The sequence below is a fragment of the Homarus americanus genome, unplaced genomic scaffold, assembly GCF_018991925.1.
Source record: "Homarus americanus isolate GMGI-L3 unplaced genomic scaffold, GMGI_Hamer_2.0 scaffold46583, whole genome shotgun sequence".
NCBI classification, from domain to species: Eukaryota; Metazoa; Arthropoda; class Malacostraca; order Decapoda; family Nephropidae; genus Homarus; species Homarus americanus.
The window spans coordinates 2,941,860-2,959,807 of NW_024731675.1; the positions used below are offsets into that span (position 1 = coordinate 2,941,860).

At 38.9% G+C, this 17,948-nt stretch overlaps 1 protein-coding gene across 5 annotated transcripts; it reads right to left on the bottom strand.

Moving 5' to 3' along the window:
- Positions 1-961: 961 nt before the first annotated feature.
- LOC121867789 (apolipoprotein D-like) lies at positions 962-13,126 on the bottom strand. 5 transcript variants are annotated; one of them, XM_042367893.1, is made up of 8 exons: positions 12,911-13,126; positions 5,000-5,133; positions 4,124-4,212; positions 3,614-3,706; positions 3,194-3,417; positions 2,762-2,928; positions 2,399-2,494; positions 962-1,929 (listed from the first exon to the last, which is right to left on the bottom strand). In XM_042367893.1, exons 1-8 carry the CDS (start codon positions 13,007-13,009, stop codon positions 1,821-1,823), a joined length of 1,011 nt encoding a protein of 336 aa, XP_042223827.1. In that variant the 5' UTR covers positions 13,010-13,126; the 3' UTR covers positions 962-1,820. The 5 variants fall into 5 exon arrangements, with proteins under 5 accessions (XP_042223827.1, XP_042223828.1, XP_042223826.1 ...); XM_042367894.1 differs by having other exon boundaries at positions 2,399-2,440; positions 3,188-3,417; XM_042367892.1 differs by having other exon boundaries at positions 3,188-3,417.
- Between the last annotated feature and the right edge of the window lie 4,822 nt (positions 13,127-17,948).

Here is a 17,948-nt window from a genome sequence, read left to right on the forward strand (position 1 = left end):
AATTAGACAAATTTAGATTTAGGCGCAAAATAGGTCAACACTGGTTTGGAAATAGTAGTGGACGAGTGGAACAAGTTACCAAATATCATCATTAACTCGAATACGCTGAATAGCTTCAAACACAGGTTGGATGGTCATATGAGCAATAGGGGTTGGGTATAAACGGGACTGCCCAGTATGGGTCAATAGGCCCGCTGCAGTTTCCTCCATTCTTATGTTCTGAAGACCAAAGGGAAGACACAGCTGTCCTTTAACATGATGATTCACCTCCTACATGATGAAACAACTGTGGTAACTACTCAGATTCATCTCGTGTCTGAGGGATAACTGCAGCAGTACCAAGGCTCAACCTACAAACATCTACAGGCAAGGGACTCTGTATGGTGGGTGAAGCGCCCTGTAATATCCAGACTGTATGGCCCAAAAGAGTAAACTGTATATGTGTATACTTTTAAATCCATGTGCTTAAAATAGTTATAATAAAGAAAGCCTCAAAATGCCTGGCAGTTAATACCATTGTTGACATGGGCCCATCCTGATCACAACAGTAACTGGGCCCCAAGTCACTTCACTCTTACTGTGTCTAAAATGTCATCACAACACTTATAAGACTCTCTGTATAATCCATGCACACATCTCCTACATATTTACACACACATCAATCCAAACAATACAATATAACAGACACTTTACCTCACACACCTTACAGCATGGCGGGGTGTCTCTTACGCTCCCTGTCACAGTCTACACCAGCCAATAATTTTACCTTATATATATATTTTTAAACGCTCTAACAATGATAAAATTAATCTTTACTATTATTAATTATCTTAAGCTGTGTAAATTTTGTCATTGTGTCTTGTTTACAAATAATGTCTTGGTAATTTTATATAAGGTCTCCCTCGTTTATTTAATGGACGTCATATTTTTTTTTTTAGATAACACAATAAAAAAATCCATCTCAGATCATCCAAAAAAGGCAAATTTATTTTATATAAGACAAATAATACAGACCAATATATAATAAATAAAGATTATAGATAAATACATGTAGGTCCAGCCACTGCAGGGAATTAGGATAGGCTTAAGATGGGTTTAGTAAATTCTCAAATATTCTCAGACAAATAGGCCTACCTGTAGTTAATGACAACATAAAGGTAGTTTGTAATGTGTAGATTGTAATTCAGATGATAAACAATATATTTTATTAATTTTCAAGACTTTAGTTTCAAAAAATCAAATGAATCCTTCGATATATTTACAAAGCCCATCTTACATGGTCCCTTAAATAACAATAAAAATGTAAATTAACATCAATTTTACCCCCAACAGATCAAATAACACTGTACATAAGCAACTAAACATCAAACTGAACAGGAATTGTCATTAAATTACAGTAATATAACATTTCAACAACATATTTGTACTTTATGCATGGAGAATCTCACCGACCATATTATAAGGAATTTCTATGTCATTTTGGGGCAATTATTTCATTTTATTAACTTTATACACATCCATATATTTTTATTTTTATTATTAGTTATATTTTCTTCTCAAATATTTATAATAGAAGGAGTAGAACAAATATATAACTGAATGTCTGTTACCATGAAAATATGCAAATAGGTTTTCAAATAGTTTACAAAAAAAAATAATTCACGGTAAATTTCTATTCTAAAATACATGATGCAGCGGTAAGGCATGATAGGATCTTCTAAAGGATACAATGGAGGAGGATGTGTGCTGGGTGTAGATCAAGATAGGACTTTTCACACACACACATATATATATATCCTGTAGGAGTGTGAAGGATCTCTCTACTTTCTCACGGGACTGTGAAGAACGTGCCATAGTCTAGTAGCCAGAGATTGACCTAAACTAATTCGTTCATCAGTTGGAATCGATTGCCGTTTCAAGTTTGGTTTCCTGAAAATTAACAAAAATAATCATAAATTTTTTCCATTTCTAATTGTAATTTATTTTAGATTATTAAATATCCCGAGAGAAAAACAATAAATATATAAATTGAAACATTGTAATTGAAAGTTTCCATAGATATGAATTAATATAAGAGACGCTATGGTATCACCTGAAGATTAGACACCCATGGTTTATTTAACCTGGGGGGGTTAGGTTGGGTTTAGGTTAGGTTTAGGTTTAGGTTAGGTTGGTTAATCTTAAGGTAATATAAGCTGGGGTGTCTAATCTTCATGTGATCAAATATATATATATAAATGCTGTATATATAATCTAGAAAGACAGACAGACAGATGGACAGACACATATAGACAGACATACAAATAGACAGACAGACAAAACATAAAAAAGACAGACGATACAGACAAATGGACAGCCACAGACAGATGAATAGACAGACAGATGGAAGGCATATTACCTGTACTCAGACTCGTAGTAATCTTGGTGGTCAGTGTCAAAGCTAGATGGGAAATAGTCATAGTCAAATGAAGAACTATAGAGAGAAGAGCCGTATCTGTAACACAAGACAGTACTCAATAGTGAGCCATTATCTCTCTCTCTCTCTATCTCTCTCTCTCTCTCTCTCTCTCTCTCTCTCTATCTACAAATAATAATTTTACATAAACGATCCCTATACTAATTTCTGAAATACCAAAACAATGAAATATAGATAAATAAATTAACATACTAACCAATTACAAGATAAATAGATTAAAATAGCCAAAATAAAAGACATACACACAGATATACACTAAATAAACCTCAGATAACAGACACAGACCTTTGAGGAGGACGTGGTCTACGGCGAATATTGCTATCTGTGTCCTGGACCGGGAATGACACAGCGAACTGGTTGGAGGGGGACTCAGAGGGCTGGGGAACTGGGACGGCACTAGCTGATTGGAACCCCCCAGCTGGTTCGTAATAATCATCATATTGGTAAAATTCCTGTATGTGTGTTTGTGTGTTTGTGTGTGGGAGAGAGGAATGGGGTTAATATATTAGTTATTTTTGTTAAATCTTTGTGGATGATGGTTTTAATATTTTCAGGACGATGGTTTAACACTTTGAGTACTATGGTTTAACCCTTTGAGAACTAATTTAACCCCTTCAAAATTAAAACTAACACCAACAATACCTCCCCTCCCCTCTCCCGAAAAAATTAACCAAACCAAACCTTACCCAACCAAACCCAACCCAACCAAACCTGTGCCTGATGTGGTTGAAATCTTCTATTGTCTGTGAGCACTTGTGGACCGGTCGAGTAATAGTCATAGTCGACCGAGCTGAGAGACCCTCCTATGTCGATTCCTCCACACGTTTGATCGACTCGCTCCAGCTTCCGGATGTCGACGCCAAGGTGATGCATAATGGCGTAGGCTCTCTGAAGTACTAGAGGAGATGGATTCTTCTCTCGTGTTAAAAGCCAAATGGATTCTATCAAAGAGAAAGTGTTTGGTTAGGTTGGGGTTAGGTTAGATTAGGTTAGGTTACGTTAGGTTATGTTAGGTTACGTTAGATTACGTTACGTTACATCAGGACAAATTAGATTAACTTACAATAGGTTAGATTTAAACTAGGGCCTGGTAGACCTAAGGGGCCTATGAGGACTGGGGCTCATCAGACCACTCACCGCTCTTCTCCAGTAAGCCGTTGGGGTCACACTTGTACTCGAGGGAGAAGCTCTCGTAGTCTGTGGCTAATACTTGATACTCGTCCTCCATAACTGTGTGGAGAGAAGGTGGGTGTTAGTGAGGGAGGGAAGGAGGGAGAGGGAGGAGGGAGGAGGAGGGAGGGTGAGAGGGAGGAGTGGGGGGGAGGGAGGGAGGGAGGGATGACTTACAGCATAATTGAGTGGGATGGTGTAATTTACAGGTGAGTGGGATGTGGTGTACTTACAGGTGAGTGGGATGGTGTACTTACAGGTGAGTGGGATGGTGTACTGACATGGTGAGTGGGATGGTGGTGTACTGACAGGTGAGTGGGATGTATGCTTACAAGGTGAGTGGGATGGTATACTTACAGGTGAGTGGGATGGTGTACTTACAGGTGAGTGGGATGGTGTACTTACAGGTGAGTGGGATGGTGTACTTACAGGTGAGTGGGATGGTATACTTACAGGTGAGTGGGATGGTATACTTACAGGTGAGTGGGATAGTGTACTTAATGATGGATGGTTTGGCGGGTCCCTGTAAGGTCAGCTGAGAGTCGTATTCTTCCACTCGTCCCGTTCTGAAAGAGGTCAAAGAGAGGTCAGGTCAAGAGAGGTCAGGTTAAGAGAGGTCAGGTCAAGAGAGGTCAGGTTAAGTGATATCAGATCAAGAGAGCTCAGGTTAAGAGAGGTCAGGTTAAGTGGTGTCAGTTCAGAGAGGTCAGGTTAAGAGAGGTCAGTTCAAGAGAGGTCAGGTTAAGAGAGGTCAGTTCAAGAGAGGTCAGGTTAAGAGAGGTCAGGTCAAGTGATGTCAGTTCAAGAGAGGTCAGGTTAAGAGAGGTCAGGTTAAGTGATATCAGTTCAAGAGAGGTCAGGTTAAGAGAGGTCAGGTTAAGTGGTGTCAGTTCAAGAGAGGTCAGGTTAAGAGAGGTCAGGTTAAGTGGTGTCAGTTCAAGAGAGGTCAGGTTAAGAGAGGTCAGGTCAAGAGAGGTCATATTTGTTTAATTTATTTACAATAACAAACACCTAATGGGTTAGCTGTATATGTTTATGTGTGTGTGTGTGTGTGTGTGTGTGTGTGTGTGTGTGTCCTGCTAACACACATCAGCTGATCTATATAATTCAAATGTATCAAGAGCCCGTATTGAGAGTGACGTAGAGTACACACACACACACACCACCCCACACCCACACTACACACCACCCCACACACACACACCAACACTACACACCACCCTATACCCACACTACACACCACCCAACACCCACACACACTACCCACACACACACACACCACCCCACACACACCACCCCACACCCACACCCCACACACACCACCCACACTACACACCCACACCCACCACTCACATTGTTGACTTAAAGATCATCTTCATTTTAAACTGTCCATTCTTACGGTCTCTTGAATACAGCGTCTTCCAACATCTGCCAGGAGCTTCCCACGATGCCTGAAGCTTGTCTTGTTGGTACCATAACCCCATATACTGGAAAATAAACATATAAATAAGTTAATAAGTTAATAAATAAATAATAACAATAATAAGTATATTTTTTAGAACGTTGGCCATATGATGTGAATGTTTTATACACGTGATCTCACAGTCGATGTTGCGCGAGCGTAAATGACCGAGCATTACTAAAGTCTCCGTTATTACCACCGTCAGGGGTTTTAGGGAGGTTCTGTAGAAGTGTTGGTGATGATGGGTGAGTGGAGAAGTCACAGGCGGCATACTTATAAAAGAACGCCATTACGCCAAGCCAGCTGTTGTTGTTGTTGACACCATGTTCATTAGGTTCTACGGCGTCAGTTGTTTCTGGCATTTATTTTATCCTCTTCACCACTCATCGGTCTGTTAGCCGTTTGGGTGGTCGGTCATATCTCTGTTACACACCGTTGGAAAGTACTGGCTCTCTGTTACACACCGTTGGAAAGTACTGGCTCTCTGTTACACACCGTTGGAAAGTACTGGCTCTCTGTTACACACCGTTGGAAAGTACTGGCTCTCTGTTACACACCGTTGGAAAGTACTGGCTATCTGTTACACCGTTGGAAGTACTGGCTCTTCTATTACCGTTGGAAAGTACTGGCTCTCTGTTACACACCGTTGGAAAGTACTGGCTCTCTGTTACACACCGTTGGAAAGTACTGGCTCTCTGTTACTCGTTGGAAAGTACTGGCTCTCTGTTACACACCGTTGGAAAGTACTGGCTCTCTGCACACACACCGTTGGAAAGTACTGGCTCTCTGTTACACACCGTTGGAAAGTACTGGCTCTCTGTTACACACCGTTGAAAGTACTGGCTCTCTGTTACACACCGTTGGAAATACTGGCTATCTGTTACACACAGTTGGAGTAATGGCTCTCTGTTACACATTTGGAAAGTACTGGCTCTCTGTTACACACCGTTGGAAGTACTGGCTCTCTGTTACACACCGTTGGAAAGTACTGGCTCTCTGTTACTAGTTGGAAAGTACTGGCTCTCTATTACACCGTTGGAAAGTACTGGCTCTCTGTTACACACCGTTGGAAAGTACTGGCTCTGTTTTACACCGTTGGAAAGTACTGGCTCTCTGTTACACACCGTTGGAAAGTACTGGCTCTCTGTTACACACCGTTGGAAAGTACTGGCTCTCTGTTACACACCGACACGGGTAACGGAGTCTTTTAAGTCAATATAGTGTCTCTTCATCGATATCCGCGGTGGAGGACAGGTGGGAGCCGAGATACTAGAAGTGGGTAACATTAGAGGTGGTCCGTTAATCTGCTAGGCCACACTGTCGGGGTGTGGGTGTCTCAGCGTACGTTCACCTCAAGGACCAATGCGTACGCGTCTGTGTAGGTGTATACTAGATGTACTATTTAGACACTCACATGATAAAGCGTATCTGACTCACTAAAGCTACAGCGGTTAGGTTAGTTAGCCCACAGTGTGTAACAGAGACGTAACCGACTGCCCAAGTAACTAACAGACCGATAAGTAACAAAGAGGATATAAGTAGCATCACTGAGCAACCATCTGGTACCAATACTAATATTATTCACAAAAAACTGTCCGCTAGAAGACTCCACCAAATTCACCTCAATTGGCCAATCTTCGTTCCGTTACTATGATGGTTGACGAAATTACCTTCAAATAATGGTGTTTAAATCTTTACCGTAAAAACAAGTTGCGTTTCCTTACACCATCTTACAACCCTCTCAGAAGCCAGCCACCTTCGACGGCAAAGTCACGTAAATATCAAATCCTGAGAATTACTGAGTCCACATTACCACAATATCATCCACTTTCACTCCCATTTATACCTCGTGATTACTTTCTTTATTTTAAACACTTTCTTATTTTGCGGGTTATTAATTCGGGTATCATTATTGTTGGGTTAGGTTGGGTTAGTATAAACAATGATGACTTCTCGTGCGGGTTTTCTAGGTTTGAGATTTTCCTACAGGTGTGTGTGGATTTACAGGTGTCTGGGTTTACAGGTGTCTGGGTTTACAGGTGTCTGGGTTAGGTGTCTGGGTTTTAGTCGTAAGTCTGATTTTCCCCGTCAGTTCATTAATTTAGTCTCAGATATAGTACATGTCCAGTACTTGTTAACTATCCATACTTAACTAACAATCAAGACCCAGTACATGCCCATTGCTTATCAACAGACCAGACAGGTGAAAGCCATATAATAAAAGTATATATTATTTTAGCCCGCCAGATATTGAAAGTGACGAGGTATTTATCATCAACTTTGTCAATTTTTTCCACATTGTCTTGACGGCAAATTTGAAGGTTGCTTGACGTTTGTGTTGACAGAATACCTTGCCATTTGTATTGACTGCTGCAAAACAATAATAAGTCAACATAATTATTAATGAAAAACAAACATCTTTTGAAGAAATATATGAATAAAATTTACCACCGTGGAGTCGATTATTGTACGCGACTCCTGTAGTTGTAAGCCACGGAACATAATTTATCATACTTTTAAAGAGACGAGTTATTTGATATTATACTGGCTCTCTGTTATGCACTGTTGGCTTCAAAATATATATGTATACAATTCTATATAAGTTGTGGATGGGTTCGTATTGGATTTTGCCGTTGGGGAAGTGAAGGTGGTCCAGTGCAGTGTCCGGCCACGTTACTGGGTCAAATGGCTCGAACCAGTGACCCCTCAGGACAAAGGGAAAGCTGTACCTACTACCTTTATAATTATCAAAACTAATGTAAATATAACGAATTAATAAAAGAAAAGTTTAATTTACTGAATACATTTCGTTTTTATTTTATTTTAATTGAGTTTGTTTATGGTGTATTAACTTATTCAATACAGGCCTATTTAATTCCTGTGCTCTGATTTAATAGATAGCTCATAGTAATAATAGCAGTAGTAAAAGCAATAATATTAATAATTGTAGTAGCTCGTAATAACAAGATATATTAGTTGAAACACATCATCAACACAGCAACAGGGAAAAAGAGCGGCGTGTGGTGGAAGAAGTATGTCGGGGGTGGCAGTGGTGGTGGTGGTGGCGGGCAGTAACCCACTAACCCGTCTCCACCACCATCAGCCATCATCATGCCTCAGGGGTTTTGCTGCCTGCCCATCCGTACAACACACACACACTTATCGACTATATATTTAAGCTTAATTTATCCACAAGAACATAATATTTTCAGTTTAAATTCCCCAAATAAATATTTATACACATGATACCTTGACTAAAAATTCATACGTGCCTAAATGAAAACAAAAGACCAGGAAATTCACACAAGAAGCTTTATATAAACACTAATAAGTAACTTTAGTATTCAAAATATATATAAAAAAAGAATTAAATACTTTATCTAGAAATAGTATAAGTAATTAAAGAGAATTTACCTCAGGGGAATTTTCTCCTAACAATGCAAAATATAAACTGGCTTAGCTGGAAGAGTAATAATCAGTTTTTTCCCTCTTCACTTCACTTCTCTTAATACTACGCTAACTCTCGCTTAAACTTTCTAACGATACTGTAAGGGCAATATAGTTTCACCGTAGATTAATTTTACCTTATACACACACAGATATATCACTTTCCACAAGACAAACACCTCATCTAACTTTCCCTTCATCACCAAGATCACTATTTCAACATCCAATGAGTTAAATCTCTCTCTTGTTGATCAGTACGTGACAGTTTCCCGCCGCACGACACACATGAACACACGCCATGAATAAAATGTATCGACGTTCTTTAAAAGCTCTGTTCTCATTAACTAGACCGAGGAGAGATAAATATGCATCCAAGGCATACATCACGGTACAATTAACTAGGCACTTTAAGGTCAGTGTTTTCGCTCCTTGTAATTTTTCTCGGTCGTGTGTATAAATATAAATCTAATTTTGATGTAACTTGGTATTTTCACATACATACATACATACACGTCATTCATTTTCTGATCTGAAACACATACACACACCATTCAATCACCACACACACACATACACACACCATTCATTCTACACACACATACACACACCATTCATTCACCACACACACACATACACACACCATTCAATCACCACACACACACATACACACACCATTCATTCACCACACACACACACACACACACACACACTGCTTCCAGGCACATTCACCCTAACGGACTCTTGCCTGCGGTAATAAACTGAAAACAAAGTGACCAAATCCCAGTTATTTTACTTAACATTACTCGCTAAATAAATATTAACTTATTGAAAATTTTACTGAATATTTATTTTTTTCGTTTACGTAATGTTAGGTTAGGTTAGGGTGGTTAATCTTCAGGTGATATAAGCTGGGGTGGTGATTCTTCAGGTGATATAAGCTGGGGTGGTGATTCTTCAGGTGATCCAAATACTGGGTTAATAGAGTATTGGAGAAAGGAAACTATGCAAACCGGAACTATCGTATGTATGTCACCCCGTAATTACCCCTAGATAATTATTCATTTAATGACGCTACTTTGTAATTACCCGCTACGACAACAGATGGCGCTAATCCAGTTCCTTTTAGTTTTATTTACGTGTCAACAGATGGCGTTTTGGTCGAGGTTGGGGATTGTACCCATAGATGGCACTTGATACAGTTGGCCGTCACACCGACAGATGGCAGCACTTCACATTCCTTTCTGTATTAACATCTGGTTATAATGTCGCGGTCAGCTGACACTCCTCGGGACGACGCAACCGGGAGGGAATTTTACAACAACAGTTCTTTTAATTAACCTTCATGATTAAAGTTGGCAACAGTTATAATGGGTAATGCCAGAATCACTTTATGAATGATTTGGTAACGTGAGAACAGACTGGACAAGAGTTGGGCAGATCAAGATGGCGTTAACCTCTTACTCTCCAAGAAACTAGACTAACATTAGACAGACCAGGATGCTGCTTTCTACCCTCATACCCTCCAAGAAAAGACTGGACAAACATTAGGCAGACCAGGATGCTGTTCTCTACCCTCATACCCTCCAAGAAGACTGGACAAACATTAGACAGACCAGGATGCTGCTTTCTACCCTCTTACCCTCCGAGAAAAGACTGGACAATCACAAGGCAAACAGGATGCTGCTTTCTACCCTCTTGCCCTCCGAGAAAAGACTGGACAATCACAAGGCAAACTAGGATGCTGCTTTCTACCCTCTTGCCCTCCGAGAAAAGACTAGACTAACATTAGGCAGACCAGGATGCTGTTCTCTACCCTCATACCCCTCAAGAAAAGACTGGACAAACATTAGACAGACCAGGATGCTGCTTTCTACCCTCTTACCCTCCGAGAAAAGACTGGACAATCACAAGGCAAACTAGGATGCTGCTTTCTACCCTCTTGCCCTCCGAGAAAAGACTGGACAAACATTAGACAGACCAGGATGCTGCTTTCTACCCTCTTACCCTCCGAGAAAAAGACTGGACAAACATTAGACAGACCAGGATGCTGCTTTCTACCCTCTTACCCTCCGAGAAAGACTGGACAATCACAAGGGCAAACTAGGATGCTGCTTTCTACCCTCTTGCCTCCGAGAAAAGACTGGACAAACATTAGACAGACCAGGATGCTGCTTTCTACCCTCTTACCCTCCGAGAAAAGACTGGACAATCACAAGGCAAACTAGGATGCTGCTTTCTACCCTCTTGCCCTCCGAGAAAAGACTGGACAAACACTGGGCAGATCAGGATACCATTTAAAATAAATATATATATAAACCATCCTGTAGTAAACTAAGGATTGAAATTAGAAAAAGCCATCATCAATCAGCCGTCAGTTATAGGTCGACTCATATCAATGGACAAGACACTGGACACTGGACGAGCGCCAATACCTCAGGGAGTAGAGAAAGTTCCTACGTAGTTCAATAGACTTTCTTTTGTTTTTTGTTTATGATTTTTCGCGCCAAAATTACAGTGCGATTCGATTTTGTTTTTTGTTTATGATTTTTCGCGCCAAAATTACAGTGCGATTCGATTTTGTTTTTCTTGTTTATATTTCCCAAGTTTTTAGTTTCTATATCGAGTTTTTATTAAATTTTTGCTTTTAATTATAGAAAAGAAAGACAAAACACTACATCACGTCACTCATCCAATCGTTACGTCACTCCCAACCTCACCACGTCACTCATCCAATCGTTACGTCACTCCCAACCTCACCACGTCACTCATCCAATCGTTACGTCACTCCCAACCTCACCACGTCACTCATCCAATCGTTACGTCACTCACTCGTAATTCCAAGGTCACATTTCTCATTAAATTTTTCGATAATAATATAAATTTTAGAAACAAATTTAACTCGTTTAAAAATAATGATTAAATAATTAAGTTTCATAATTGTGGTTTAAAAATTATGGGGTTAAATATTGAGGTTTATTTAAGGTTAATGAAGCGTAGTGTTAATTGGATTATTATTGTTATTATTATTATTATTATTATTATTGTTATTATTATTATTATTATTATTATCATTATTATTATCATTATTATTATTATTGTTATTATTATTATTATTACAGTACTAATTATGAATGATGATAGCGTGGGTAAGTGTGACTGTCTGTCTGTGTATACCGTTTGTTTTCAAGATCAGCTGTTGTATACTTGACGGTGAACTGAGTATACCAAACCACAAACTTAACTACCGTAACTATAGCGGTAAAATTATGTCCGTAACGATGACAGCAATAAGTTCAGTTACATCAGGGATTCCTACACTCTCTTGTCAACAATATACAGAGATTTCTAAACTTTCTCCCCATAACTAAAGTCCACCATAAGAGCAGAAAACTCTCTTTAATTAATTGGTGCTCAAACGGCTCAGGTGATGTGGGTGTATAATTTATTTTCTATATATAATGGCTATCACCACCTGTTGTTATGATGCCTGCACACACACGCGATATATGTTTATAAAATTACTGAATCATATAATAATCGACGCTGATACCATGAACTGAACATTACCCAGTATAACACACACACAGACACACACACACAGATACACACACACAGACAGACAGACAGACACACACACACACAGACAGTCACACAGACACAGATACACACACACAGACACACACACACACACACAGACACACACACAAACACACAGACACAGACATACTCACACACACAGATACACACACACACACACAGACATAGACACACACACACAGACATACTCACACACAGACATACTCACACACAGACACACAAACACAGACACAGACATACACACACAACATACTGAAGGGGTGACTGAACTATTCTGTACATTATAACAACGGAATATTTTATAACGAATTTGATGTATTTTACACTAAACCTACAACACTACAGTAATAATAAATAAAAATGGCTTCTTTAATCCTAGTAACAAGTTAAAGTTGAAATATGTAACAAGAGCCTCATGTACTCAAGATGTACTCAGTGCCTCTACAAGATACACTCAGTGGTGTTTCAAGATATATTAAGCTTTTTCGTCACATAATAAGCATCGTTTAAGCTGTTTTGTCTCAGCTTAGTGTGTGTTAAAACTGCTCCTTAATTATCAATTATTATTATCAATTATTATTATCGTTATTATTATTATTATCAATAGTTCCAGCCTCATAACTTGTAATTAATGATGCACTAGTATAATTATTGACCTTATTACGAGCTTAATGATGGAAGCGAAGTCATAATTATTTCTAAAACGATGTGTAATTATCTCAACTGTTAATGGCACTTAAAACTAATGTCAAACTTACTCTGTGAAAATCAAAGTCCCGGATGATTGGGTACTTGGGGCAGGTACCAGCGTGAGCCACAGCGACCAGCGCCAACGACACCAACAGCGACGCCTTCATCGTGTACACCAGCCAACACGTCAGGAGATTTCAACGAGTCAGGAAGAACTAAGATGTTTCAGACTACACAACCGCCCTACTCCGCGTCTGACGGTCAACTGAAGAACATTCAGGTGCGCCTCATAGTCTAACCTCACTCAGCAAGATGGCCAATGTTGATGTAAATTCTACGAACAACCCCTTCTTCATGTCTTAATCATTACTTTCTAGTTTCTGAAGCATATAATTTGTAATATAATCTAATATAATAATTATAAAATATATTCTACTAGATTATATTAGACTTAATTAGATTATATATAACTATTTAATATAAATTTAAATATGCATAGTTTCCCCAGGTTTTACGTGTTTTTTTCTTCAACATTGGTCATCTGGCATCTCACCAATTCCCGCCACAGGGGAGAAATTTTAACCATTCGTGATTGGTTGGAATTTCCAGTGGTAATGACAAAGTTAAATGCTTATTACCTATCATTACCTGTCATAATATATGCCCTTGAAACTGAAACCTTAATTACACCGATAATAACGAGGATTAGAGTTTAATAGGCTTATATCAGAGGTTACAGAACGGTATGATATTGTTTATGTAACCCGTATGTGTTTATGGAGCGTTCATGGCCTCATAACTCAGTATCATGATAACTTAAACCTATACAAACACACAAGTCTACCCTAACAAATACATCATTGTTTTATCACGTTTTCTCTTATGCTAATGGCGCTTTTCTCACACCCGTCAAGAGAGTTTATTTACGTGTTATTTTCTCGATGACTTGCGGGAGCCTAAGAGGTGATGTCTGGTACCCTGTTGTGATGTATGGGGGAGGGATGGTATCGGCCAATAGGTATGGATTAGGATTGGTGGATTTTTAGTTTAATTCGCGAAATATATTAAATCAGTACAACGTAATTACTTGTTTATTATATATATTATTTGTATATAATTAAGGATATAAAAGTTTGATTTGATATTAACAGAAAATATGTGTTGAGGCGTTTCATTTCCACTTCAAGATATATGGAATAGAATCAGGAATTTTTGCAGTTATAAAAATTTTATGAACAGTTAATTAGTCTTTACATTAACCCAAAAGAAGAAATGTCTACTTAAATCTTATTTAAATGCCATATACCATCGTTTAGCCAATCAATACCTGTTGTATCTGTAGGTACATCAGTCATCAGGGCACCAGACCTAAGCTTTCACCTCGCCCATTCAACATTTCTCAAAACAATGATAATTACTTCTATTATTATTACACGAGATGAAACCCACATTTTCTCCACATACTGAGTTTTATAATGTCGACCTATTGATTTCTTCATTATTCTCTGTCTGTAGCTTTACCCAATCAAATTAATTCACATCAGACACAAATAAATATAAATATTCCATCATTAAAATCATCATACAAAGTTTACACCAATTCATATTTTTATGCCTGAGACAAAGAATAAAATTTACCGTCCACATTATGGCGAATTAAACTCAGGTGGTCGTTCCTCACACAGCTGACATTGATAGCAAAAGAGTAATGCTATTTTTCACTGTATTTCCCCGAGTAATCTTAGTGGCCATGGCCATCTGCTGTCTCTGAGGGTGATGATGGGCGGATTGTGGTGAGACTCTACCTTAACTAGATACCTTCACTTAACACTGAGACTCTACCTTAACTAGATACCTTCACTTAACACTGAGACTCTACCTTAACTAGATACCTTCACTTAACACTGAGACTCTACCTTAACTAGACACCTTCACTTAACACTGAGACTCTACCTTAACTAGACACCTTCACTTAACACCAACTAGGAGACAAAATTAACAGACTCCACCTTACCAGAGATTAAAACGCCTGCAGTTGACCATCTTATACTACAAGCGGACAAGGGGCGACTTACTACAAGTTTATAAACACCTCAGAGGTCATTACTCAGTTCATACCTGGAGCTGGTTGACATCCGCCCCACTAGAGGTCACAGCTTATGGTTGATGAAGCCACAAGTCCAGAAAACTGTTAGGGGAAACTATTTTGAGGGTATTTTTCTACTTCAATCTAATCTAACCTACCCTAATCTAACCTAACCTACCCTAATCTAACCTACTCTAACCTACCCTAATCTAACCTACCCTAATCTAACCTACCCTAATCTAACATGGTAGGTACTGTATATTTGTGTATATTCTCAGTTATGTGGTAATTTTCCCAACACAAATCACATTACACAAAGATTATCTCCCAGTTTATTTTATCTAATTAATCCTTTTGATGTAATTCTCCTAGGGATTAGGTTGGGATTAGTACAGTTTTAGATTAGGGTTAGGTTAGTGTTAAGTTAGGTTTGCATTAAGTTATGTTAGGTTAAGTTAGGTTAGCATTAAGTTAGGTTAAGTTAGGTTAGCATCAGGTTAGGTTAGGTGAGCAATAGGGTATTTAATATTAAGGTGAAATAAACTAGGGTGTTTAAACTTCATAAGACCCGTCAAGCCATCATTGACCCTGGGACCTAAACACCAATGAAACTAGTAAAGTCTTTTAAAACCCACCAGAAAACAAACCTAAAAATACATCATAAATCAACCAACACTTACTAAATATATTCTGTATTTTCACTGTAGGATTAACAAAAATTACAGGAAACAATCGTCACTGTTACAATATGCAATAATTTATTTCATTATTTTTTAATACAACAGATACATAGTGATGAAGATTTTACCAAACATTTAAAAGTTAAGTGGGTTTATTTTTTATTTTTTTCATTGAGGGTTGAAAGTGCCTAAGATGGTGACTCTGTGGTGATACATATGGCGTGAACTTTGCTGATAAACTGCCATATACAATACATAACACACAATAGTTTCATCTATGGTAATAATAATATGGGTTTGTATTAATTCATATGTATACGGGGTTTGTGTCGATTCATATGTATACACGGGTAATAATGTATCTTTAAGGAAGGGATCGATGAGTCTAGGAGTGATCGCCGCGACTCCTGTCCTCTCGGTAGGGTCGTCAAAATCCTTCGCCCGTTGTGTCATATTCTCTCGCACATAATATATGCTCTTTTAATAACACGTACAAGATAAAAGTTATAAACAGCTCATAAATACACTATTGAACTATATATATAGAAAAAGTACTTCATCTTTACCTATATATATAAAATTAAGTTATAAATTCTTGTCTTAAAAAAAAACTATAGTTATCATTCTATCATCAACTTTGTCCTAGCTTTTGTAGGGCGACGGCTATCGCTCAAGGTAAGCGATAGCACTGTCTTCATCTCTATATACACTAGTGGATAATAACTCCTATGTTTCACCTATCGACAGACTGAACCTCTCTTGGCCAGTAAGTCCACAACACTGCATCAAAACAAATGCCATGACATCAATATATAAACTGTACATTCAATAATAACTCGCGTCTTCCACCTATCGGCGCACTGGTCCTCAAATCCAGGGCATCACAATACGATGCCTTATGATACCCACTACAAGGAACGAATAAATAAATGATGATAAAGGAGGCAGCAGTATATGGCATTTTACCACGTTACAAGCGTGATTATAATGGCGTACGGATCGTTAGTGTTCTTATCTATACTATATATTATTTCTGCTCTGTCAGGTGGGGTACGGTAAGATATCTAAGGGTACGGTGAAGTGATATTATAGGAACACTCTAGTGGTGAGCTGTGTGGTGACGGATAAATGGATATACTCTACAACAGCGTCTACGAACAAAATACGTTATAGGTTCTACACTTTCACACAGGCCCCCCCCCCCCACGAGAGATACGTTCCGGGGAGGTACTAAGGTAGTATCACGCTCTGCAGACGTCGTGCCAAGAGCAGAGACGAGCTGTGTACATATATAGTAAATCCAACTAACTTCCGAGATGAACGAGTCTCAGTATTGGGGTTCGTGGTTCAGGGAGACGAGACGACGGACTTTAGAATCCGACCGTACGTAATGTAGACAACAGTACAAGAGAAGTCGTACAAAGGGAACACAAGGGAACAATAATCAATCGACCTTAAACGACGCAACGAAGAGCTATGGGGGCTATTACTAAAATGACCAGAACAACAGAACAAGGTGGAGTCGTGTCTTGTAGTGATTTGACGATAAATACGATCACGATGGGATTTATTATGATATCTGGATGACGGAAATGAGCCATAAGACCGGATGAGAAAACTAAACCACACAAATCTGGATGATAGGAAATGAACTGAGAAAACTGAACAAGTCTGGATGACGGATGAACCAGATGAGAGAATTGGATAATGAGACAAACCAATTCTAAGAAAAAAAAAAATAATAATAATTCACAGACAGACAATCGTCCAAAAATAATCTCTTAATTTCAAGAGTACATGGGGGGGGGGGGACCTTACTGAACAGGCCCCAGTCCAAATAGGCCCCAGTCCAAATAGGCCCCAGTCCAAATAGGCCCCAGTGAAACCAAACCATAAGTAGCGGAGGCCTAAGGCAGTCCTAGTGGGCCCCAAATTCTACTAGTCTGGTTTGGTTAGGTTAAGTTGGGGGAGTCTAGTGGGATTTTGGGCCATATCAATTGTAACTACACTATATACACATTACAGAACATTAAAAGTCGTACACAACAAACGGTAAATATCACAATTTCAGATCGCATGAACATTAGCTCGCCCGCAGTTTATTTTACCTGATGATCAAATGCCCTAATGCTGCCTAGTGGGATGAGGTGAGGTGAGGTCAGGTCAGGTCAGGTCAGGTCACGTCAGGTGGGGGTGTGGGGTGAGGTCAAGTTAAGTCAGATGATATTTGATTATATTAGAGTGGATTAGGTCTAGTTAGCGTAGTATTAAGGTAACTAATCTTAAAATGAAATAAACTGGGGTGTCTAATCTTCAGGTAACCCGCACAGTTTCTCACCC

Excerpts from the sequence above, each read along its gene's own strand:
- LOC121867789 (XM_042367892.1), bottom strand. The coding sequence starts at position 13,009 with ATGAAGGCGTCGCTGTTGGTGTCGTTGGCGCTGGTCGCTGTGGCTCAC. Across the intron at positions 5,134-12,910 it reads GGGACTTTGATTTTCACAGA|TATATGGGGTTATGGTACCA; the intron begins GTAAGTTTGACA and ends TTTATTTTCCAG. Across the intron at positions 4,213-4,999 it reads ATGATCTTTAAGTCAACAAT|AACGGGACGAGTGGAAGAAT; the intron begins GTGAGTGGTGGG and ends GACCTCTTTCAG.